Genomic DNA, 27,402 nt, shown 5'->3' with positions numbered 1-27,402 from the left:
GCGAGGGTGGTTACAAAAGCAGAGTGGGCCAGAGATCAGTCAGATGGGAGGGAGACAGGCTGTTGGGCAGATGGTCTTTTCTGTTTCAAAATGTTCAAAGTTAGGGACACTCCTTAGCACACTTTTATTTGACACAAAGAGGGAATTAAGAAGAAACCAAGGGTCTGTCAGAGTGCTTTCTAGATTTGCTTGTATTGTTTCTTTGATACGCTTTGCTTATTTATGTAATTCATCTGCTCACTTCTTCAAACCAAGACCCTCACTTGATGCTCTCTTCATAATCCTTAGGTTTCAATGTAAAAACGTGAACTCATTTAGGGTAAGGTTCTTGTTTACACTGTACAGTTACCTACATGAGGTCATGTTATCTTCCCCTGAAAATTTCCTAGGAAGATCAATATATTTCTCTCTTGCAAAGTGCAATTCTTGCTTACTTACCAAGTTTAGGACCAGTCTAGGCCATGGAAATGGCAATTAAGTTATTTTTATACAGTATTTTTCAAAGTCCATTGAAACTTAATGGACATAGACCAAAAGAAAAAAGAAAAAAAAAAGTTGACTTGGCTTGCTTTGGCATAGTGGAATAATGACATCTGATGAATCAAGCTCACCTGAATGGCATTTGACAGGAAAGGAACATTCCCTAAGATGTTTTACAGACCTCACCCAGCTGCCAGCTAGAAGTCAAGATTCAGTGTCATTAACCAAGTTCATAGGTAGTATAAGGGCCCTGTCCTAGACACCATAAATAGTAAAAAGCAGGCAAGAAAACCACTTCTTTGAAAAGCTGAACTGCTAATGACCAGAATAAACATGTTGCAACACACAAAAAAGCTAAGGATGAAAACATACAAATCAGTTCCATAGAACCAATGAGAAATTGAAGTTGGGGACTTGGCCTGATCAGGTCAGTATGTAGCAAATGGCAGACTTTACATATACCACACCTCGCCAAATGCCAGGCTCAGAGCGGGAACATAGAGGTACACTTTCAGATAAGCTGTGGTTAAGGTCTGCAAGGAACAAATAAGCACCAACCAGAGCCCTACCCGAGTTCTTGGCGTTCTAACTTCTGTAATACAGATGGGACCTCCTAGGACTTGTACTTTTCAGTGGGCTATGTGTAAAGGAACATGTGTGGGAGGAAGACTTAATGGTGGGTCTTAAGACTCAAGTTACCCCATAGGACTGAAGTATTCATTCAACAAAAGAAAACTCATTAAATGCCTATACTGTATAAAATACATTTGCAAAATTATAAAAAGTCTTAACTATCTATAACATACATAAAAAATCCTTTAATTTTATATTCACATACACATTATAAGTAAAATCAAAATAGTTTATCTTCAATTACAATTCAAATACAGAAGGATTCACACCATACCAATCACCATTAATCTAACTGACCAAATTATCCTCCCTGAAATATTTATTTATTTTAGTAAAAAAAAAATATTTATGTATTTAGCAAAATACACAGATGCAACTTTTGCAGATATACCATCCACTTCGGACAATGAGAGAACAATGAGTATTGATCCAGAGGATATGGTTGATAGATCTTATTGGGAATATATTTTACAATCTACCTTCCCTATTTTTTCTGCATCTTGCCAAAGAACCTACTTATGAACCTGAATGGCAAATAGTGCTGATTAAACATAAGGAGTGATGACAGAGAGAGGGTAAGCCAGACTTTATTTTAGGGTTGCTCAAAGCAAAATGTAATAAGGGATACCTTTTCAAATCAAGGACATGTCAGCCAGAATAAAGCATGGCTTTGGAGACAGGCCTGAGTTCACATCCTGACTTTGCCACTTAACAGAATTGTGACTCTGGGCAAAAATCTCAACCTAACTGACCTTCCCTCTCTTGACCTGTAAAACACTTAATACCTCTCTTAAAGATTATTGTGGGGGAATAAACACACGCCAAATGCTGAGTATGGCAACTGACACAGAGATGACCTGAATGGTATGTCCAAAAGAACACAGAAAAGCTTTCTCGAACAGAGTAGAACTTCCAAAAGCAGAGGTTATTTCTGCATCTGTTCTAGGACGAACTTTACGTTTGGCCAAACTCATTACATCCAGATGAGTGGCAGGTAATGAATGAAATTTAAACATAAGAGCTTAAAAATTATTTTCAATTTTTCCTGCTATTCATCTAATTTAGAACTGAATTTATACCTATCGTTTAGCCCAGTGGATCTCAACTTGTCTGCATTTGAGAATCACCTGGAGAGCACGAGGAAAATATAGCTGCCAGAGGTTTTGCTTTAATGAATTTGAGCTGATGCCTAGGCACCAGTTGTTAAATTATGTTCCCCAGGTGATTCCAATGAACAGCCAATGCCTAGAACCACTAGTATAGCTAACCACACTTGAACTACTTCTAAAAAAATTACACTCACATGTATCTAGAATAGTGACTCAAAACAGGTTCAGCGGTCCTAAGAATCTCATTTCAGCCTACTCAAGGTTCTGGCCAGTGTTACCAAGTCATTCTTTAAGAAGCAGAGAAAGCTCAAAACTATGTAATTAGCAGTTTGAGTGGAAGAAAATCCACAAGATCATAATTCAACAATCTTTCTTAAGATGAAAAAAAATGAGCATTTTGGTTTGGATAAAAATGAGCCATGCCATATAGCAGATTTCCAGTGAAATTATGTAAGAGAGAAAGGTATTTTTTTAAAGGCCTTTTCTCTTACATTTATTCTTTCCCTTTTTCCTTTGAAGCTATAAAAAGCAAAGATAACCATCTGAAAGACAAACTTAAGGCAATTCTGCTGATTATGTGGTTTTCCAGTTCAACAGAGTCTGATGTGCTGCTCTTTCAAAGAGAGCCACAGTGATGGGAGCAGTTTGTGGATCAGTTAGCATGGAACTCCACTCTAACACTCATTTATTTCACTGAGTGACCCTGATCAAGTCACTTAACTGGTCTCCAGTCAAATACACCCTCTGTAACATGCAATCAGCACACAGTACCAAGGTCCTAGAATTGGTATCATTTTTCATGCACAGTCAACATTACCAGTGTGCTGCCATCGGTCCAACGGAAGTCATGTTCAAACATCTTGTCATTGAGGCCTATCCACTGATAATCATGGCCCACACCTAAGAGAGGGGAAACAACACAGATATTTTTACTACCTTTCCCATATATGGATGAAATGTATTAAAGAAAATTATTTTCAGAGTGAATCATGCATCCTCTTTCCTGGCTGGATTTTTGTTTAGTTGCTCATAAAAATCTCTCATAGTCTAACTATCTTTTGTTCTTCTGCCCAGTGTGCTTTAAACTAAAAAGCTAATTCACAAACATTGAGAAACATTAAAATATCAGACATAAGAAAATAATTTCCCTAGCAGTTTCCTATAATTAAATATTTTTTCCAGCCTTACTCATGATAAAAACTTTCCATTTTTTTATTAAGCTATGCCATTGGCAAAAATTCAGTGACCTGATAAAATGTGACAGATCATTCCCATACTAGCCTCACTTTGGAAGCCACATGTTTTTTCTCAAAGCATTTCAAACAATGAATACCTAGACCAGATAGTCCTGTAAAATTATCCTCAAAAATAATTACTTTCATCATAGATGAGTCACTGGCAAGAATACCATGCAAAAAAGTTAAATGAACTTCCATCCAAATTGCAAATTAACTATCAAACTTCTAAAAGATAGCAGGCTTTATGAGAACATATTTAACAGAGCATCAAACAATGCTTCATAAGCAAAAAACTTCTACATATTCGCTACATAAAAGCAAGCTGCTCTCCTCTTTGTTCTAGTTTAAGGAGTTATTCAACACCTCTGGTAGTAAGTTTCATTAGCTTTCAGTCTCCATTTGTTCATGCCCTTAACATGAAGCCCACTTTCTATGGCTTAAAACCATTAGCAGTGTGGATAAGAACCAATTTTGTGCCGAGGGTAGGATTAGGGTGCTATTACAAATTCAGATTTAATTAGTGGGATAAAAATAACTGGAAGCAATTTTGTCTTTAACTTTAGACAACATATGCACATCTTCAAAATAGAAACTACAACAGCAGCTGAGAAGAATGAGATGGAACCATAAGAAGGGGCCATTTTGGTAAGTCAAAAAATGATCAAATAGCAATGTCATGTGACTCAACCTACAGAGTGCTGTTTCACCTACTGCTGGCAGATCAGGAAATGCCTTCCTATGTGAGAGGTGAGTATTTCTCAAAGTAGGGGACTCATGTAGGAGAGAGGCTTTTAAGTAGTTCAGATGAGGGACTTAGTAAATCAAACTGCAACGGAGAACGCTACTTCTGTTCAGTTAGATGCAAAGAAAACTAAGATGGTGACACTGAGTGAGCTTCAAAACCTTAGTATGCTTGCTACATACGGTTCACAAACATCTGTTCTTCATGAGACAGGATGCTTGTAAGATGCGCGCCCTGCAGACGGCATTCCCTTTCAGCTGCGTCCCATGTGCGCCGATGCGCGAAGTATTTGTAGCACTGCCCTTGGAATTTGTGCCAGCCATAGTCACACGTCTCTGTGTCTGGAAGAAACGAAGCAGGAGCTTATTAAACTCACCTACGTCATTCCATCTTGCCTCAGGGATCTAAGTGCTAGTAAGAAGACCTAAGCCAGTATCAATGCAATGTCCCTGAAATTACATATGAAGAAAATTTGATCACGATGATGAAAAAAGTATGATAATGATAGCCCGATTCCTGCCTAGCGGGTGACTGTACATCTCTGGACTGAAAAGTCAGTATCTAACTGCAGTTTCCTTGATTAGAGCCAGTTTCAGCAGGAAAGAAAACTGGAAGAGGGGCCAGACAAAACTTCTTAGGCTGCAATGTCTACTGACTCATTTGTGAAGCAACTGGGGCTAAGTCCTTACCAACACAACTTTTCTGAAGAGAATCATTCAAGTGATAAGATAAGAATTCCGGCTAATAGGATTATGAATGCTCTATTTGAAGAAGGACTTCAAAGTCTCTGGAAGTAGTTCCTTTACCACTTCCCAGAGAGATAGCTGGGTGGCCATGGGATCTTGTCAAGTAAGATTTACAGCAAGAGAAAAAAAAATCTTCATCGGTAGGCAGCTTCTGGGATACAGCTAGGATGGGATACAGCTAGGATTGCGTGCCTTCTTCCCCAAAGGACAGGAAGTATAGGTAACTCCTTGTGCAAATGCATCATGATTTTAAGTTTCTTTAGAAAGAAATAGCAGAAGTCACATCCCATCACGCCACACATGCATATGCATATTTTTTTTCTCTTTTGTAACAAGCATACCATAACCAGTATCCTGGTGGGATGAGAACATTTTTCAAATATACCTAAATTTTAAACAGGCAGTAAGCTGCAGCTATACCTTCTATAGAGATTTGAGATTGCCAGTTTTTAAATATTTTCACAGGAAAGCAGCCTTGCTCATAGCACCGCCTTGTCACCGGCAACCTTCTCTCAGACTCATCCACTCACAGGTGGGGTTAAAGTGTATGTATTAAATGATGAGCAATGGAAATGATTTGGACTATCACAAAACATATCTCACAAACATTCTGAACTAGTTACACATAACAACTAACAAAACTGCAATGTTTATGGAATTTTAGGTACCAGGAAAACTTCCCACATTACCTATTAACCCATCCCCCCATCCCCTAATCTTACTAGTTGATGAAGGAAACAAAATCCTACTAGATGAAATAAATGTTTGCTTTATAGGTCAGGCTTAGTGGCCAAATTGATAGTCAAGTTGTCTCCTGACTCTCACACCATTTATTCCCCTTTCTATAATTGTGGGAAAGTATGAATTCTGAGAGATTTTAATGTTTTCCTGGCTCCAGGGATTTAGACGATAGTCATACAACAGATGCAGCTCATCTCTGGGAGCAGTCTGTATTTCAGTTTAGTTTATCCAGTCTTGTTGTTAGTTATAGCCAGCTGACTAATTGGTTTAAATAACGTGCACTGGAGGTTTTAAGTTTTATTCAAGTGTTGTTTGGAGACCACCAAATCTCATAGGAAAGGACTAGAGACACAGTTAGATGGTTTGGTATAAAAGTAGCATTCAGCCCCGAAGAATGAAATGTAATTTGGCTACTTGGATGTAGCAATTTTCCTTTTGCAATATTCATGTGGAAGAATTTAGAGGTGAGGCAGGAGGGGTGGGGAGGAAACGAATCTTCATATAAGAGGGAGTTAGTTTATAGGGGAGGACAATTGGAAAGAATTTTAGAAAACTCTTACTGCCAAAGTCAATAATGTGATATTATAAAAGCATAGCTTTCCTTAACCATGGGAATTAATATTTATTTAAGACAGCTTAAAATTCTACAGAATCCTTAACTTATTGAATAGGAAGTTTAAAACAATTCTTCTACACACTCATATCCTCTATTAACCCAATGGCTTTAGTCCAGTTTTCTTTCTTTGTCTTTTATCATTAAAATAGGTTATCGTTACATATGTTTTCCCTTATACCAAAAATCCTAAATGATCATAAAATTTAGATGCACAACCACATCATTGCTACAACACCTTTCTCAGTTAACAGGTGAGTATATTTCTATCAGAACCCAGGTCCAAACTGGAAGTTTGTTTATATGTTTGTTTATGTACATATATATGTATGTATGTATGTATGTATTCATCTGTACTATTTTTTTAAATTTTTTTTAACATTTATTTATTTTTGAGAGACAGAGAGAGCATGAACAGGGGAGGGTCAGAGAAAGAGGGAGACACAGAATCTGAAACAGGCTCCAAGCTCTGAGCTGTCAGCACAGAGCCCGACGCGGGGCCCGAACCCACGGACCGCGAGATCATGACCTGAGCCGAAGTCGGTCGCTTAACCGACTGAGCCACCCAGTCGCCCCTCATCTGTACTATTGAAACCATAGATTTACAGTCCTGATGATTATGAATATATGTGCAAATGCCACTCAATAAACTTTTTATTGAAAAAAAATCAAATATCGATATGGATTTACATAACTTTTATTATTTATGCGTTCAATAAATATGTAAGGAAGGACTAGGTGTCAAAGAGCATCTCCTAAGGATGCTATTCTGATAGGGGTTATTGGAAGCAGCCTGTTTGTTCTTCCAATCTCATCTAAAAATAACACGATACACATTTCATTTATTAAAAAAACACATTTGGATGATATTTTCTTAAAAATCATACATATAGAAATTCTTCTTAAGCTTTAAAACTACTATAACTCATAGATTACATGATGAAGACCCACATTCAGTTTTGCCTGGGTGTGCTGGCTATGGTAAGGAAGGGTACGATAATTCTGGTTCATGGCTACAGAAGCCAAGACTATCACTTTAGAGCAATTTTACTAAAAATGTATTCTCTTTATGTCATGTAGGTAACATTTTCAACATCTGTGACATATAGCCATCAAGCCTTAAGAAATTGTTAACATTTAGGCACTTCTTGCTGGCAAGCTGTATCAATGACTTTAGTGTGGGGCAATTTGTGTGTACAGAATTGTTTCCATACTGTTGTAAGATCCCCTTCTAGAATTTTATTTCCATTATCACTCTACCAAAACATTTCCCCTATTCCAGAGTTACTGGGACTTGGGAAGTTACTAATGCAGAGAAGAAAGGGTCAGCTGAAGAAACAACATAGTCATCACTAAAATTTGGATAGAAAACTGTTTAGACAACAATGCTGCTGTTAATGAAAAAAATATTTGTTCTTAGGCAACCTGAAAAGAGGAGAAAAAAATCTTTCAGTGTCCTGGCAATAAATCACAGGAGCACAGCTGCAATCGGGTAAACAGACTGGGATAGCTGTTTCTCAGCAAATGATGTGGATGAAAGTACACTTGCTTTAAAACAAAATAGAATGTACCCGAAAGCTAGTGGCACCAGAAATGAGAGAAACAAAAGCAAAACCTTTTTAAGATAGACATAAATAAAATGCTTATCCATAAGAGTTACTTGTAAAGTGTGAAGATATCAAGAAAAACCTGGGCTTTATAAAGCAGCCTAGGTTCATTTTCCCCACTCTGTAATTTACTAGTTGTGTGACCTTGAACACATCACTTTTCCTTTCTGAGCCTCAATTTCTGGCCCGCTTCCCACAAAGAAATACTGTCAACTAAACAAAATGATGTACCTGGAAACATCTGGTAAACTACAAGGCATTCAACAAATAACATCTCTTTTTATTCCCTGCCAAGAATTACACTGAGTCACCAAGATTGGGGACCTTGTCTGTTTTGCTCAAAGTTCTACTTCCAGTGCCCAGGACAGCACTTGGAAGATAGTAGGTGCTCAGTAAACATTTGTTGAATGAATGAGTTTTTGAATTGCTCCTTGGACTTGAACTAAGGGAAGCCAGAATCATTTTAAGATAGCTGATGTTTCACATATCTCACACTTTTGTTTTCTACAAAAAATGGTATCTTTCTTACTGCTTTCTTTAAGAAAAGGATTTTGCTTAGTCAATCTGCATATTTACCTTTCAAATTCTAAAACAGATTCATCCTATGCAATAGAAAGAAAGAAAAAAAAAACACCTAAAAATGGAGCCATCACCCATCCTCTTTGGCAATTCAATACATGCTGCTTTCAGTTTTGTTCTAACTGTGGTGACGTCTGGATTAACATTGCAAAGCAGAATGTGGGGCCAGACCAATGTGTCTGAGCGTCTAATACATTTTCGTTCTGTCTGGTGGAACAGAAGTTTGGCACTAGGCACTTTGTTCAAAGCCAAACCACTGTATGACTTTAAGTAAAGGAAATAGACATTTCAAAGCTGAGGATGCAATGTGTTTCTGATTGATGACTAAGAAATGTTACCATTAACCACCTAAAATACACTCTCAGGTTGGCCATAAAATACAAATTACAGGGATCATGAGATTCAAGCAATCCTGAACATAGGCCTTTGTTTCATTCAGAAAAAGTAGATGCTTCTTTAGTAAGAAAACTCCGGGTTGAGCAGATTTATAATACCTTTTACATAATGTTTGCCAAGCCAAAGCTAATGTATTCTACAACTATAACAATTCATTCTCCAGAGGTGATTACCTATGAAAAATAAGCCCATTGACCTTCAAGTGCTTAGGAGAAGAAAATAAAGGCAACCAATATTGAATTCCATACTCCTTGGTACAAGCCACAAAGATGGATTAAGGTCAATCCCTAGTTTGTCCTCAGGAAGAATACTTACAACAACGTTCCTTTTGTTGGCTAGATGTTCTGAAAATCAGCTAAGTGTTCCTGTCTGCAATTCTATTTTATCAACAAAACATCAGTGACCGAGTCAACACTGTTTTTCAGGTGTTGTGAGCTACGGACAGACACATAAGGAAACCTAACATAGTTAGGTAACCTGTGAATTTCCCCTGCAGGAAAAAATATGCCATATAGCCAACATTGCTAAAAACACCCAAATAATTATGACAAAAAGCTGTCTAGAAGTAACATTTGAAATCAACTATCAATAATTTTCATCCTCCAAATGTTGCAACAGCTCTTACCTTGTTCACAAAGTGCACCAACATAGCTTGGAAGGCAGAGGCACCTGAATGTATTAAAACCGTCAACACATGTGGCTCCATTGCGACAGGGGTTAGAGTGACATTCATCAAAATCTGAAATAAAATCATAAAAGGCCACAAAAGTATTTTCAGAAAAGGTCAAAGGATCCCATTTAGTATAAGGTTGCCAGATAAAGAACAGAACAGCCAATTAAATCTTAATTTCAGATTTAATAATTATTTTTAAGTATAAATATGCCCCATGCTATATTTAGGGCCTACTTATAATAAAAATTTATTCTTTTCTTTTTTTATCTGAAATTAAAATTTAACTGACCTTCCTGCGTTTCATTTGCCAAATCTGGCAACTCGAGGAAAATTTCAAAGTTATTCATAAGAGGGTCATGGTCTCCATTGCTTTTAGATGAGTCACATGAATGCTGAAACTGATAAAGAATTGTATGGGCTTCCCACACTCAATCCTGGCTTCTGCTTTGATTACCTTACCTGTGGAATACTAAAAATATGTAACTGGCCTTACCGCCTCTGGGCCTTTTCCTTTCCAGTACATCCTTCATTCTGATTGTCATCTCCTTCAAAAGCGGTCATGATAATTTACTCTTTGGCTTCCAAACCTTCCATAGATGCCAACCACCCAGGGTAGAGATCTTCTACATGTAGTCCCTGAACCAGCAGCATCAGCATCAACTGAGAATGTTAGAGATGCAGGTTCCCAGGCCCACCCCAGACCTACAGAATCAGACCCTGTGGGGGATGGGAACACCAATGATTGGTGTTGTAGAAGTCCCCCACATGATTTTGATGATGCTAAAGTCTAAGAATCACTCTACCAGAATAGGAAGTAATCTCTTGGATTGAGAATCTTCTCAGATGTATCCAGATCTAACCTCCTTTCAAGTATTTTCTTCTAATACGTTTCTCTCCCACAAACCTATAAATAGGCCTACGTCAATACTCGCAGTCACTCAAATGCATTCTGCAGTTTGCGGTGTCTGTACTTAGTTTGCTGTGTCTGTGTCTCCCCCACCAGCCATCAAAATCCTCCTAACTTTAAATGCAATACTAAATGCAACTTTTCTACCCAGACCCGTATGATCTCTGATGAAATTAATGCTTTATTCCCATACCATTTTCCAATTCCACTAAAGATTTAATTAATGTTTATATTAAATAAAAGAGTATTAAACTGTATAAATATACAAAGTAAATTAAATTTCCAAGAGGTATATAATGTATTGGTACCTAAAGAAATGGCCTCAGTAATGATGATATCATATAGTAGTGATATCAAATACTTTTATGATGCTTGCTAAGTACCAGCCACTGTTCTAACAGCTTCACATATATTAACTCACTAAACTATTTTCAAGTGATTTTAATGTAAAACAGAATGGGAGCCAAATAGACGCTTTTATACATATATATGTAAATATGACATTTAAGATGTTAGTTATTCCTTAAATGCATTCTATTGCTACCTCTACATCCCTATTAATTAACACAGAAATAGAGCTTACCAGCTCTATTAACTTTTTTTTTTAAAGATAAGCACTCTTGGGGTGCCTGGGTGGCTCAGTTGGTTAAGCGTCCAACTTTGGCTAAGGTCATGGTCTCATGGTTCGTGGGTTCAAGTCCTGCACTGAGGTCTGTTCTGACAGCTCAGAGCCTGGAGTCTGCTTCAGAATCTTTGTTTCTCTCTCTCTGCCCCTCCTCCGTTTGTACTCTGTCTCTCTCTCTGTCTCTCTCAAAAATAAGTGAATAAACATTAAAGAAAACTTCACAAGACAAGCACTCTTTTAAAATGAGTGTTGAGAATTTTATCTCAGTATTTTTGTGTAATCTAAAGTGTTATCATGGGCTTTCTTTACTCAATTGTATGAGAAAATCTTTACGGTACCTCTAAAAGGATCACCTGTCCAATGTATTCCATCATCTCTTTTCTCAGAGGAAAGGTCTATATTTAGTCAAATCAGAACTGGAGTCTTTTTTTTTTTTTAAAAGAAAAGGAAACCAAAATAAGAATGACAGTGAAAGGAACTGATTTAGTAAAAAGACAATATACTTCTTGAAACCCAAAAAAGAGGAGGACAGAAACTTCACAACTTCTTGAGGTACAGGTGGGTTAGGCTAGCCTCTGGAGTACAGGGCCAATTCCACCCCAGAGGAGCGAGTTAGCTCAAAACACAAAAGCTAAACCCCCTAATTTTTTAATGTTTATTTATTTTTGAGAAAGAGTGCAAGCAAGGGACGGGCAGAGAGAGAGGGGGACAGAGGATCTGAAGCAGGCTCCACACTGACAGCAGAAAACCCGATGCAGGCTTGATCTCAAAACCATGAGATCATGACCTGAGCCAAAGTTGGACGCTCAGCTGGTTGAGCCACCCAGCCACCCCCAAACTCCCTAATTTTTAAATACAGCTTTCTAAAGTTATTTTGTATTTAAGTTGATTATTGATATGTCAACTGAGGGAAATAGATTAAAGTATTTCCTTACTATTTATGCAACTTTCCATTTGTAAAGCCTACCTACAAAAACTATAAAAAGACACAAATCACCTCAGGTAGCTTCACTGAGTTTTGGGTATATTAACAAAATTCCGTAAACACCTGTCCCCATTTCCCAGACTCTACTTGAATTACTCTATGATTTTCACATCATTTAACAAATAATTCATCCACAAATGGGTTTTTATGAAATCCTTTGAGCAATATAAATTCTGCCCCAATATATCTTCTGGAAAAGCATCATACTCTTTCAGGCAAGAACATCTTACCCAGTTCACACTGGTCGCCACTGAATCCTGGCACACAGGTGCATACATAGGAAGTTTCAGTAGGATAACAGGTGCCTCCATTAAGGCACGGGTTCGTTTTGCAACGATCAGGTCCTACCATGTTCAGGAAAGTAAGAAAAGCAGTTAGGCTCGTATCCAAGTTTCAGTGTATTTCAGCATAAATTGCCACTTATTGCTACCATAAATATAAGCTTTACCATAGCAATTTAGATACTACACACAAAAATTAGCATTAACTTTACTCTCTGGAGTGTTTCTTGGCATTATAACTAATTGTTACGAATTGCATCTATTCATTTCTGGGATTCAGTCATCATTATTTTTAAACAATATTTTGTACAGTATCTGGCAACTAACATATTCTACTGCAGATTTAGTCGGCATGATAATGGCAATTGATTTTAGTCAAAAATGATTACACATATGTGCACAGTGAATGGAAAATGTATTCTTTTAAACGAGGTTAGTTCATGTGAAATGGCTGGATACACAGAACATGCATTCTTTTTAGCAGTTTGGCTGGTTATCATCATTTGAATTATTATTGCCTTTTACCACTTAATGCTCAGAAACTGTTTTTCTTCGAAAGTGTGCACTGAAGTCTCTTCTGCTACATTAATATGCTTTTTCCAAAAACACGTTCCAAATGTACTCCTTTAAACTATACTTGAAGAAAAGCAACACATAAATTAAACTCTACTGTACAAAAACAAACCCAAAGACAAACACCTCACCTAAAATGAAACCCCCAATTTTTTTGAAACCCCAAAGTCTTATTACAGTTTTCTTATTAAAACACAAATAACATTGACACTCCTAGAAGATAAATGTAAAGGTGACAGACACAAATTTCTGAGAAGAAAAACCTTTAAAATATGCTTTCTAAATGCAAATACTTTTACATAGTTTGAACACGTATATTCTTCTGTAATATTGATTGGATAATTGCATTTACATGAATCACTTATGTTTATTACTTGAATACTTTTTCAGGATCCCCTATGTTTCAAAATGTACAAAAATACAGATAAGAGTTGAAAGTTCTACAAAATAATTGAAATAGGATATATTTGGAAGAAAAACTGTATTTTCAAGAATCTTGAGTCCCAAAACCCTGAAATAATTACACATGAAAAAAGATGTCTAGTCATGAAACATAAACGTAGGAGTATTTGAATAAGCGAGCACTGCTGTGGAAGACAACTGAGCCTTTCCATATGAGAACGTCAAACTCAAACTTTCTGAGTGTTAAGTAAATCCCAGAGTATGAGAAAGACTTGACAGATAATACACTCGCCGCTGGGGGTTCAACATTATAATCAGATGCTTACACCTACTTCTCCAAAAATGACCCCTATTATTCTAAGACTCTTTCTCCTATAGTTCTAAAAATATGTAAAATCTCCCTAGCCATTTTAGCCTTCTGCCTCGGAAAGTACACTGCTTGTAGGTCAAGGATGCTGTCAACAACACATCTACGTGCTGCTCTCAGTGCAAAACCAGAGTGACACTTATGTGACAGCGCTTGCTAAAACTGTGCCGTGCCACACGACTATGAAGTTCTGTTACTATGTCCACCACAGGCTCCAGACACCATGCTGAGAGTGTGGGACAAGGACTTGGCAAGAAAGCGGGGGGCTTTCTGTGAACTCAAAGTAGTTGGGATTAGGAGAAAAGTTTTGTTTTGGCAAATTTTATTCTTCCCTAAACAGTTTGTATTACTCTTCGAAAGTTGAACCTGCAACCGATGGACCAGGCAATCCATTATGCGCTGCTGTTTACCAAATTTGCCTGAAGTGACAACTGGCTTTGCAGTGAAGACGCAGGCTCTAATTCTAGGTAAACAGTGTGGGCTGCATCACTGGCACACATTTCTCACTCATTTGTCAAACCGAATTCTCTCTCTGTGATTTACCAATGATTTCTGTATTATATTTTCACCAACCTGAAGTATTTGCAGCGAAATTGCAAAAGAATAAATATTGGCCAGATTACTAGGTTATCATTTACAGACTAAATATAGAGTGACAGTGAAAAATTCCATCAACCACCTTGGATTAGTTTTCTTCAGAAAATACTTTGAGTCATTTATAAAAGTTGCACTTTACAATTATTTTACTCTATCCGAAGCACAACAAGCTGAAGCATTAATGGTAGGTACAAAAAGATAACATTGAAACGATCAGGAGAATAATTCTAAGTACAGCCATGCCGGAAAACATATTCACTAAAATAAAACATATTTTCAACAACACAGCCCTTGAGATACTGATTTTTTTCCTTTTTCTAGGTAGTGGCTAGGTGGTAATGGACATCTGTGGATTCCACTGACATAGTTATTTAAATAACATTACTGGAAAATACCATTAGAGCAGACTTTTCAATATTATCAAGCTAGATTGAAAGGACAATAAATTCTACAAAGTAAATATCCCAAGGTTTCTGGTTTACAAATAATTAAATACTGATTATTCATTGTTATATTAATAGGAAACCAGCAAAGAGCAATGAGAAGACCATGGACTTTGGGGTGGTGTTGACCTGGGTTCAAATCCCACCTATGCCATGGCACGTGTGGCTATGCAACCCTGAGCAAATTACAGAACTTCTCTGAACATCCACCTCCCATGCATTTAAATAGGGATGATAAAAATAAAGGGATGATGATAATAATAATACAGCATTTTTGTGAAGACCAAATGAGAGAGTTTATTGAACCAGTATCAAATTCATGCTTTCTATCCATTCAGTAAAAAAATAGAAATCTTCTTTTGATAGGCAGGGCATAAATATATACCCACTCTGGAGAGGTACTGTGTTAGAAGCATTATGCAGACTATCTGGAGCAAGGAAATTACATGAAAGTATGGTCTGATAACTGATATTGCACAAACTACGTGAATGTTTATTAGGAGTTATTTACTACTCTCAAATTTTAAAGGGCTGACAGATTTTGATATCGCCATAATAGCACCCATCAATGAGAGATTTTTAAAAAATGAGATTTTTTTTCCTGTTTTTAAACTAAGATGTATAACTACAGGGCATGTGACAAGGCAATATTTTAGTTATGAGTAAAACCAAATTAAATTTTTACACCATTAACAATTTCACATTTCCTAGGTCGCAATTATATGTTGTTTCTAAAACCCAGAAAAATACAAAGAATATCTATAAAGCCCAGAAATAATATATACTTACTTTCTTTGCATCTAATTATGGACTCAATACTGTGGCCTGTCCTGGTGTTATGTGAATAATGTAAAAATCTTCACTGATTTAATATCACAATAAAAATTATATACATATATATACATGTTAGGACCAAGGGACTGTTTCCGAGTTTGGAAACAGATTCATCAATGTTGCAACCTTACCTGGTAAATAGACTGCTGTGCCTTCCACTGACTCTTCATTAATGCCAATCAGGAAACTGGTTTCATTAGAAGTTTCCAGAAGGGAAAATGATGGTGTTGCAAGCTCAGTATTTAACTCTGCAATGCTTACTGTTGCCTGATTATTGGAATCAAGAATTCTTGCCGATACTTGCTGTTCTGATGTTGCTACTGTATGATCCTCCTCTCTGATCAAAGCTGCTTGTGTTTCAGGGTTTATTTCCAGAGACGAAGAAATGGTGGGCCTCTCAGAAACCTGTGGGCTGGGCTGAGGCACGACGTCTGCCTCAACTTCATACATTGCAGAAGCAAAAGTAAAATGTGGCCACAGTGTAGCACCTTCTAACTTAATTTCACCTGCAGTTGTGGCCACAGTCCCAGCCTCGGGTGTTCTAATACTGGGAAACACCTTGACCATTTCTCCAGAAAGCAGAGTGTTGGTTTTGTTTTGGGAATCTTGGAGAATCTCAGTTCCTTCTTCAGCAATCAGTTCTGTGGGAGAAGCTTCCATTTGTCCTAATAATTTATGATTAGTTTCATCTTCTGACGGTTCTAATCCAGTGTCAGAAGATAAGGATGGAGGCTCGGTTATGTGAACGAACTCTTCCCTCGATGATGTGAAAGGCACTTCAGTATCTGCAAGTTTTCCTGGAGACATTGGAGATGTGCCGACATCTGTGCCTGGCAGAGCACTTGCCTGGGGGCCCTCTGCATGTTCAGAGGCTCCACTGCCTAAGTAGACAGTAAGTGGAGATGATGGTGTCTGAGAGGACAACTTTGCAAAAGCGGTAAGTGCTGAGGTATCAGTGTAATCTGAGGGACCGGATCCTTCCATCACATTAGATGCCTCTGTTAAACTCTGAGCCATGAGGTGGATAGTACCGATACTTACATAGGGTGTAGGATCTATCAGTGCCTCCTCGGTTCCCGATGAGAATTCTGGCTGAAAAGAAGGACCTACGTATTTCTTTTCTTCATACTCCTCTTGTGTCTCCATATGGCTCAATGTGGATATTACCTCACTTTGGTCTGCAATAGCTTGACCATCAGACAAAGTACTTGACTCAAAGATATCATCCGCGGCTTTTGCTTCAATTTTTGGTTCTTCAGTCTCTGGATTAACTGTGGCAGATGTACTAGGAATGGTCAGAGATGTCGCTGTGGGAAGCAAAATATCTAATTCTGTTTCAGGGATCCGGGTTGTGAAGAGAAAGCCCATGTGATCTAGGTGGCTTCTGTCTTCAGAAGTCATTGATTCATTATGTGTTGTCTGAGTGTAGTTAGCCAGAAGAATATCACCAGAGCCCTCAAAGTTTTCATCAGTTAAAGAAAGGTTAACAGCCGCCTCATACTTCTCTTGAACTTGAATGCTTTCTTCACTACTGCCATGTGGTCCTGATAATGCCTCTGGATCTAGGTCTGTTTGCATTCCAAGGATGTCTTCATATACAGGTTTAGTGTGATCTATATCTATGATAGTATTTTTATCTGATGTCAGCTCAGGGAGAATTTCAAGGATGGTACTCTCTGTAATTGTCAGTATTAAATCCTTGTCCTCTTTGTCCAGATCTATAATAATGTTTTCAGTGGCTTTTCTTCTGTTAGGTTTTATGGTGGAATCCTCAAATCCTCTGAAATGGTCTTGGAAACTATCTGCAGCACCTTCTGTGGACCTCTCATATGACACTGTATTTGACACTGTGCTAGTTGGATCAGGGGAGCTTTCATTCGGCTCTAAATGAAGCGGCGGCAACATTGAAACTGTTGGGAATCCATTAACAGTAACAGCTTTAGCACTTGGAACTGCAGGATGTTTTTCCAGGGATCTATCAGAAACAAATGTGGTGCTTCCTTGCCTGGTTGCCTGAGTAGTTCCAGAAGTGTGGACTAAATCAACCATATCCAATTCCCCAGATCCCTCTCCAGAATGTTCATAAAGCAAGTCAGATGGTTTTGGTGCTGATGTAACAAATCCTTTGGCCATTTGAAGACTGTAAGTTCTAGCCAGAAAATCAGAGGGAGGGGTTGCCGTGTCTTTTGTTTCTGCTGTTGAAGAATTCTCGTTAGAGACTTGTTCAGTCATCAGTTGAGGTCTAGTGGTCTGGATTTCTTCTGCCCAAGTGTGAGTCTGACTCTGAGGATGTTCAGTATCTATGGAGAAAGTGAGAGGTGCCATAGAGGGTCCTTCAGTTCTGGTGTCCCTTAAAATTTCTAGTAAGGTCGTGCTGGATGCTGTCTCACTATTTTCAGAGAGGTTTTCTGTCTTAGAAATGAGTGGTCTAACTTCATTTGCTACATTTTCTCTTCCCTTATAGCCTTCACTTGTATCACTTATGAGGCTGGTTTCTAAATTCTCCATTTGAGAAGCGTGAGGATATAATGTGGTAACAATTTGTTCCATTTCAGTAAAACTCACTGATACTGTAGTAGCCAAGACTTCTTCTCCTGATCCCAGCCCAGAGAATAAAAGATCAGTATCTGACTCTTTAATTATTGGTCTCATAACTTCGGGAAAAGGTTTTACATTTTCCTCCTTTTTGATTGGTGAATCTGTAACTACACTTTCAGTGGATACAGATTCAGTCACTGAGGTAGTAGCTAAGAAAAAATGGGATTTTTCAGTAACTTCAGGGACAGCAGTGAAGGGTGCCAAGCCCTTTGCTTCTGGATCCGGAGTAGACACATCACCTAAAGAAATGTCTTCCTCCTCCATTTCCTCATCAGGATGGTACATTTTCTTTGTCGTTAGCGTAGGGGAATCTGTGGTGTGGAGTCCCAGTTCAGTAAATGTTTGTGAATAGAAAACTGTTTGTTCTGGTGCAACAGAACTTTGAGGGAATTCAAAAGATTTTTGCTCCTGCATCTTTTCCTCTGACACTGTCTCACTTTCAATTCCTTGTCTCACAGGGTTGACTTCTTGTGTGGACCATAATTTGGCTGGCGCCATAGTCTGGGGAAAGTTCGCTGAAACTGTGACAGCAACTTTCACTCCGCCCTTTTCTGTCGCAGCTTCAGTACCTTCGGTTTCTGATGTTGGTAAAATGGTGGATCTTGTATCAGTTTCATTAATAGCACCTTCTACTCCCAATCGTTGGTCAGTAAATGGGGGATCTGTACTAGAAACATTTCCCACAGCACTGGGAAACACTTGGTCCACGGAGCTGCTTACTGAGACCAACTGCTCACCTGAGCCCTCAGCTGAGGCTGTGAACTCTTCCCAAGGGAAGCCAGCAGTGCTGACCAAAGTGCCACTGGGTCCTTCTGAGTCGGCTCTGTGGTTGCTGTGATCTGAAGTGGGTATTACAGGTGATAGTGAAATCTGGGTATCCTTCAATGCTGCGTCCCCAGAGCCTTCCATCATTACTCGTTCTTCTTTTGCTATGGGATAAGTTACCGTTGAGTATTCTCTCAAGTCACCACTGAAATCTTCTTCTAAAGGAAAATCTGTAGAAAAGCCCTTTATCTCTGCCCCATGGTGTTGTTCTCCTGAGACTTCTAAAACCAAGTTTTCTTTGGATGTTTGGCTTATAATTTCAGAAACCTCCCTGTCCATTACAGTAGTCAAAGCTAATTCTGTTGGCTCAGAAGGGAGTATAGTTTCCACATGGGGAGACAAAGTGCCAGCTGCTTCCTTTTTGGTTTGAATTTCAGACTCTAAATTTAATGAAAATGAAGAAACAGTGGTAGTTTCTGGGTCAGCAGCAGCTTCTCCAGAGCCCAGCTCCATGGAGAGAGAGGTGGGGCTACCTGGGACAGTGGACGGCCCTTCTTGAACCTCATGGTGACCACTACTGCTGGGCTTAGCAGTCTGTGCCCCCAGACTGTCTAAAACATTTGTTTCTGTAAAGACAAGAGTAGACCTTGCCATTTCTTTTTCAGATTGTGTGGGTTTTGTCGAGGACATGAAACTGCTCCTGTCAGTAGATGCTGAACCACTAGATGTAGCTTCATTTGAGCTTTCTAATTCAGAGGGTAAAATCAATTGATCTGATCTCTGTGTAGATGAATGTACCTGAACTGTAGCAGATCCAACTGTAGATCCCACCTCCTCATCTTTTGTCTTCTTTCCTTCAAGAGATGTACTGAAAACCCACTCAGAAGTGTCTGTTTCCCCTGTAAATTTGGTTGGCACTACTTCTGCAGAAAGTTGTTGAGAGATCGAATAAGAGGTGGTTGCAGGAACATCAAAAAGACTTTCTGTGATCATGATCTTGCCAGTGTCTAAAGTAATGGATGTATCTGTAGTATTGCTCTGTGAGAAATCAGTTGTTATGGTGAACATCTTATCTTTATCTTCTTCTGCTTCCCCAGAGCCTTCTGGAATGGGAATTGAAGGACTGACTGAGAGCTCTGCATTTTTCCTAGGGGTTATTTCGGCCCAGCTTTCTACAGTGGACAAGCGGTCATCAGGGAGGGCATTTCCTGTGAAGGTAACTGAGACTTCCTCTGAAACATCTGCTGACACAGAACTTGGAACTGTACTTGGAGTGTATGTGACAGAAGTGCTTTTTTCTGCCTCTTCACCAAATGTTACTTCAGTAGCCCTTGAAAATACTATTTTTTGAGATTCTTGGTCAATGGAAGCATCTCCTGAAGACTCTTCAGAAAACAGAGGTACAGGTTCTATGTGCTCATGGACCAGATTATCCAATTCAGGCCCTCTCTCTGTGACTGATTCTGGCCCCTCTGTGGTTTCTCCCTCATGCAATGGGACTGTGGGGAACACATCAGGCTCACCACTTGAGAAATGTTCTGGTGTTTCTGGGTAAGTCTCAGGCCTCCACGTAAGTTCAAGCGACTCTGTTGTCTCTTTTGATTCATTAGGTTGCACAGCGGTAGACTGTCCGGTTTCAGCCATCACAAACTGATGCGTTTCACTTTCACTGCTGTCTGAAAAATTTTGAGAAGGTGCAACGCTCTCAAACTGGCCACGCCGAGCTTCTGCTGTTTCTGGGTCCTTGGGGACAGTGGTGACGAGCTGTTTCCCATTTATGTACTGCACTGACGGGGTGGTCGTGACGTCAGTAGCATTTGTACATTCTTCATCCTCCTCTTCGTCTTCTTCACTGTGGTACAGATCTATTTCAATTATCTCAGGTAAAATTTCAGCAATTAGATCGTGCTCTGGGTCTGTTTCTTCACTACAAGGTTCATCTTCTTTAGATTCTGAATCTATTGGATGACCAATTACACTCAAATCACTCATTCGACCTGAAAAAAACAAAGAGTTTTCACAACACTTGAATAGAAGATTTGGCAGTGTATGACAGAAGAAATCGATAGCAAGGCTGGCTGATTAAGCTCACACACACAAAGAAAGGATTCGAATCTTTTTACATAACAGGCAATCACCCTTCTACACAGGGTTCTCAGTTTCCAAATTTGTGGATTCACATTAACAACAAGAAAAATATATCCAATTTAAGGTGGTAGGAACAGGTTATGAAAACTCTTCAACACATTTAACAAAGCAATGTGCTTAAACTGAAACAAGGGATCACATATATACATTGTCATCATGAAATGTGGGAATTCACATGTGTGTGAACTGAAAAAAAAAAAAAAAGAAAAAGAAAAATTAAGACCATTTCACCAGATCATACAGAAAAAATATGTGATTATTGTTTTCTGAAAGGGGATGCTTAGACACCTTCTATTCAATAAGGAAGAGAGAAGAGAGTCCTTCTCTTGCCAAAATCTGTCCTAGAGAAGACTGTTTTTAGAAAAGTAAATAAGAGGTTTCTTTATAGTGCTTTCACAGTGCAACAACAACCTCCCCCCCCCCACCCCACTCCCGCCCCCGGTGTAACAGTGAGACAAGATTTAGCTGCACAGGCTGCAGCCACATCCCAGATATAAGGGCAAGAAGCCCCGGATGGGGGGCCCTGCGCAGGATACCTCACTGAAAACACCAGGAAGGAAGAGCCCTCCATACTTTATACCTCTGTCCTTCGTGAGAGGTGATTTGGATTGGGTCTGTTATGGCTCTTCTTACTAACATTTTCTCCAAAGGAAGTTCAGGGGTCGCATCTAAACATTTGGACGAGCATACTTCACATAAGACATATCCTCAGAACATTTCCCTTGATTGTAAATTGCTAAAAGGTACCAACCATTAAACTCAATGGACTTTACTGCTTCCAGAAATACACCAGCAAAACTCTTTGCCCAGGCACGAGGAAAGAGTAAATCCTGGGCCCTCACCTTCATCAGAGTGGAATTCAGTTGTCCTAGGAGAGGATCCTGCCACTACAGCTGTCCTGGCCCCTATGTCACGGCAGTGTGAAAAGGTGCCTGTGGGTGCAATGACCCATGAAGAAGACAAAGAGAAACATGCAGGATTTCAGAGTGTCTCGCTCTCCCACTCCAGGACACTGTTGTAGAATTAGTTTTCAGACTAGCCCCAATCCATGCCACATATGCTCAGGTTAAGCCTGAAAGCTTGCAGAAGGAATAATTATGACGGAGCCACCTCTATCCCCCATCAATAGGGGGAACGTTCCTGTAGCAAGAAGCCACTCCCTCCCATGTATGAAAGGACCAACATCTAGCATTTACTGATAAGTCAGAAAAGAAAAATCCTTATTGAGAAAGAACGAGTACTGCTTGTATTCTTTACACACCAAAATAAATACAGAAGGATGTGAACTATCAATAAAAACTCTAAGACGCTCCTTCTATATTTTTAACTAAGCTTTGATAGAAAACCAAAGAAAACAAGACTTTTATGTAACTAGAAGACATATACAATTTTTACATTACCCCTTTCAACCTTATAAAAGCAAGAAATAAAACCCTTCACTATACCCCGTCACATCTTCACCGTGTTATCTCTATAAAATATTACTTGCATAGGGCTCGGTTGTTCCTACCCTAATCCTATATCCTATACCCAAATCTCCAACTCATTCCATTCCATTTACTCAGCCTTTCACCTGTGGAAACAAAGGCTTACGGGTATTCAAATGAATAAAATATTTCTACCATAAGAGAAGTGAGATCAATGCATAACTCCGGTATATTAAAAAAATATGAAACAAATACATATGATTTCTGCCACAGATGTTGCAACAACTCTTAACTGCCAAGCAAGAAAATAACTAAATGTCTTACCTTTTTTCAAACAATATAACTAAAAACATAAGTTTGTTCAATATTAGATTACTGAAGTTGTTGCTGTGATCTTATAGTGTCTCATTTTATATATGTTTTAAAAGAGAACTCAGTAAGATCTTCAGATAATAACACCTTTTAATATGGCTTCCAGCGAAGCCCACATTTTGCTCTTAGAAAAATTTTGAGATAATATATATGCATATGTACATATATGTATATGATAATACATTTTAAGTGCTTTTTGTACAAATAAATCTTTTGAAACATCACATCAGTGGTTTTGCCTAATCACCATACTAAGTAGTCTCTCAGTGCCAATACTACTTTAAAATAGTTGAGGTAAGCCAGACTCAGTTAAACTATTCTGTACATTAAAAAAAAAAATTATGTTTATTTACTTTTGAGAGAAAGAGAGAAAGACAGAGGAGTGAGCAGGGGAAGGGCAGAGAGAGGGAGACACAGAATCCGAAGCAGGGTGCAGGCTCTGAGCTGTCAGCACAGAGCCCGATGTGGGGCTCAAAACCACAGACTGTGAGATCATGACCTGAGCTGAAGTTGGATGCTTAACCGACTGAGCCACCCAGGTGCCCTTCTGTACATTTTTATAGGATTTAACCAAGGCTTTAAAACTGTGCCTATCTTAAATTGCTAATACTCTCATTTTACATTGAATCTTTTGCACTAGGTTTCATTAGGTGTAAATAAAACTAGAATTCACATTAAGAAGCAGCACACACACGGATGCTAAATTCACACAATATCTTTCATTTAAATACAGAAAGAATTTTATTTTTTTGTTAAGAAAATTTTTTAAGTTTATTTATTTATTTTGAGAGAGAGCACGATATTGAGCTAGGGACAGATAGAGGAGGAGAGAAAGAATCCCAAGCAACCTCCATATGTAAGCATGGAGCCTGATGTGAGGCTCAAACTCACAAACCATGAAATCATGACCTAAGCCAAAAGTCAGAGTCAGACCCTTAACTGGCTGAGCCACCCAGGTGCCCCAACACAGAAAGAGTTTTAAATAAGAAACAGGTCTGTATCAAGCATATGAAGAATCCCCACCACATTTTGTACCTTTTACAAATAACGGAGATAAAACTAACCGTTCAGCCAAAGTTCTCCTAGCAAACACAAGATAAATAAGGAAATAACTGCTTGATACTGTTTATTTATAAACTCCTAGACCAGAATTAGAGTAAACAGCACTCATTGTCATTATAGATTTATATAGGTATCTGAATAAATTCCTTACTTAAAGAATAGTAATGAAAAACTGATATAAACATATCTCATGATCTTCAGAATGAACCTAAACGGAGGTTCCATCAATGTATGATGTTGGTAGCTCTAAAAATAAGTGGGGTGGAGAAAAACGGAGAGAGAGAAGACACTAAGGTAAGTCAGTGTGTCAACTGTCAATGTGTCGAAGGAACTGACACGTCTTGGTGTTCACTTAAATGTTTTACAAAGGAGTGAATAATTTAAAATAAAACGTCTTTTTTTTCTAGGAAAGAAAACAAAGAACTGTAATGGTGAATCAAAAATTTATATAATAATTTCATTGACTATCAACTCTTATTAAATCTACTTAATTCTATTAATAAAAGACCCTGGCATTCACTTTATATTCTCCAGTTTTAGTTCCAATGAACAAAGCATAACATTCTTTTAGTCTATTTTCCACTTGGATAAGGAACTTTAACATTTTTTATTTCACATGAATCTATGGGGACTTCCCTTAGCATTTTAGATGATCATATCAGAATATTTTACCAAAAGATTCAACTGTTAGATGCAGTATATTCCATTTTCTAGCCTAAATAAATATCACAGAATTTCAATCACAGCAATACAAACATAGCAGAGATGGCCTTTGTATGTTCTTCACAAACACAGTCGGTTTCATATTGGCTTTTGCACACAAAATTAAATTCACTACCACAACTATGCATGCCACCCAACCATATTATCTTCCCAGAAGCCAACTGACTGCACAACATTTACTACCTATTATGTATCAGACTCTATTGCAAACCCTTGCTTACCAACTCTGTAGAGACCTAAGAGCCTCAAGAATATTTTCCAAGTCGTATGACTGTCTGCCTACATGTCTCTCTCTTTGAAACAAATGCTCTCGCCAAGAGGTTAGTAAAATGGCCTTGCTAAACCCTTTTCTCCTTATTTTAAAAGGAAAGGTTTTGAGTGTACACATTGCAAATGTACCGATCACTACATTTAATCCAGGATTCCTTCTTCCACCTGCCTCCCAAGTATCTGGTCTGACTTGCTTTCAGAATAGTAGAAAACACAGAAACATCTTAAGCTATTTTGTCTTAAGGTTCTCATTGTACCATGAAGCTGGTAACCACCAAAGAACTGTGGGCGTGTCATGGTCAGCAGGGACTGAGAAGATTTTAAAAAGTGCTCATTTGATATGTATTACAAAAGTGTTCTATTCAATGGGAATTCTTAAATAAAACAGATACAAATAAGACTTGAAATTATTGTTTCCTTTTTCCGAAAGAAATTTTCTCACAATTACAGAGACTAATATTCACTTTGTTTGAATAAGTTGTGTCAGCTTCCAAATGGTTTCATCAGATTTCTTAATATTGTTTTAAGAGTGAGGGAAATGTTCATTTTTTTTCTGCAACAGATTCCCTACAGATCAATCTACATTCTATTCTCTCCTTGTGGCTGATTTGTTCCCATACTTTTAAAATCTCATGGAGTGGGGGGTGTGGGGCTATGAAATCTACCCAGTATGGATGGGAGGGTTCTTTCCCACAAACCCATTCCTCTGCCATTGCTACCTTACATCTCACCCATATTCCTATTTTCTCCTTTTTGTTATTCAGTCTTTGAAATTACTTCTTCATCCCTCTTTCTTACTACTACCCCGCCCACCACACATGTTATTAGAGAATTGCAGGTACTATAATTATTGTAAACCATAGAAGTTTCTTTGCCGGGTGAGATGGGGGTGGGTGGGGTGGACACCTGTACGATTGTAAAAGCAGGTATCTCATTCCAAAGTCATGATCTGCTCTATTTTGTATTAACAGTGCAACCTGATGGAGTCATTAATGCTCCCAGTTCTTAGATGAACATGTCCTTAAAAAAGACTCTCTATGTTAGAATTTTATCCTAAGGATAATATAACTTTTATTTGGATTTCAAGGGTAGAACCACAGAAGTTTGCACACTGTGTGTATAATCTGTTCTATGTTTATACAAATGTATTTTAACACCTTGACTTGCATATACTAGTATCACAGTTAATAGATTTTTTGTAAAGGCACACAAAGCTTTACTGCGAGCCGACGTCACCATGTATTCACCATGTATTTTTAAGTACCTCATGGCGGAGTTCTGTGGACATAGCACAAATGTTCCAGTTATGCTGTTAGCAGACACAAAACATAGTTGCTAAGATGCCCAGGCAGCTGGCTGAAGTTCACGTTCTCTTTAGGGAATTTTACAATTTAAGCTTAAGAGCTTTAATTAAATATAAGTATATACCAGTTTACTCAGCAGAGATATATTAGGATCACATTTCTTTAGCAAAATGGATTTCACTTTAATGTGCAACAAAAAATATTTTGTTTCCTTATTTTAAAAATGTAATAGACAACCACAATGGAGTGCTTGAGCAATCCTCAGAGAATTTAAATAGAGAAAGCTTGAAGTTCTTTAAGATGTTCACGTTTTCTCACACATACCTATAGGTCCATCGACCATGCAGAAACAAGTGCCCCACTTTCATTCACGTTTGATATGTTCTTAATTAAAATAGAATGCTAATTGGCATCTCGTGAATCAAAGAAAATCACCTAATATAAATTTTAATCAGATTGTTTCAGATATCCTAAATTCCTCAATATTTTCAGAATCTGAGACATTAAACTAAAAATGGTGCCAACTCAGGGTATTTGAAACAAAATTGACATTAGTAATCAAGATATAAATACCCTCCCCAAATCTCATCAGATGTTTCTGCACCCTTAATGAGTTACCTTAATAACTGAAAATCAGGTGATATTTATATCAACACTCAATCCTCCCAGAGATGAGAGAGATTAATCTAAAGGTTGGGAGATCAGCATTAGATTCTGTGACCCACATCTCCCTATTAACTCTGTCAGTGGAGGTTCATTTGGTGCACCTCCCAAGCATGTTATTTTATACTGACAGTATCCTCTTGCTGAGCAAGGAGCTCAATATTTCTCAATTCATGAATTTTACACCCAGAAAGGGTAATGTATATGTATAAACAATGTAAGCGTTTCTGATGGCCTCGCTTTTAAGAGACAGACATGTTACGGGGATGATAAATGGGAATCATCTCTTTTCCCAACTTGAGATAATCCTCTAATAATGCTGTTCCCTCAAGCGGAAAGAACGTATTTAGATACAGTCATCTGGTCTAAGTGCGCGTAAGGAGATATGACCAAGTGTGGTCTCTTCTTACTTATAGAAAAGGCCCAGGAGAGTTGATAACTTCAAATTTTTAAAGAGCAGAGCTTGCCTGGAGAGCATAATCCAGTAAGTTTGGGACTT

General features: G+C 38.2%; 1 protein-coding gene across 3 annotated transcripts in view; it reads right to left on the bottom strand.

Moving 5' to 3' along the window:
• Window positions 1–27,402, bottom strand: part of VCAN (versican) — a 121,227-nt gene that overhangs the window by 33,419 nt on the left and 60,406 nt on the right. For all 3 annotated transcript variants that reach the window (XM_042989570.1, XM_007079778.3, XM_015536519.2), the window contains 5 exons: window positions 15,703–20,931; window positions 12,305–12,418; window positions 9,510–9,623; window positions 4,385–4,543; window positions 3,040–3,122 (listed from right to left, as the gene is read on the bottom strand). In XM_042989570.1, coding sequence (XP_042845504.1) covers window positions 3,040–3,122; window positions 4,385–4,543; window positions 9,510–9,623; window positions 12,305–12,418; window positions 15,703–20,931 — 5,699 coding nt within the window. The remainder of the gene's footprint in view (window positions 1–3,039; window positions 3,123–4,384; window positions 4,544–9,509; window positions 9,624–12,304; window positions 12,419–15,702; window positions 20,932–27,402) is intronic.

Source organism: Panthera tigris, chromosome A1 (genome assembly GCF_018350195.1).
Source record: "Panthera tigris isolate Pti1 chromosome A1, P.tigris_Pti1_mat1.1, whole genome shotgun sequence".
Taxonomy (NCBI): Eukaryota; Metazoa; Chordata; class Mammalia; order Carnivora; family Felidae; genus Panthera; species Panthera tigris.
Note: the sequence above shows the minus strand (reverse complement) of the source record. Positions and strands in the feature narration are given on the sequence as shown.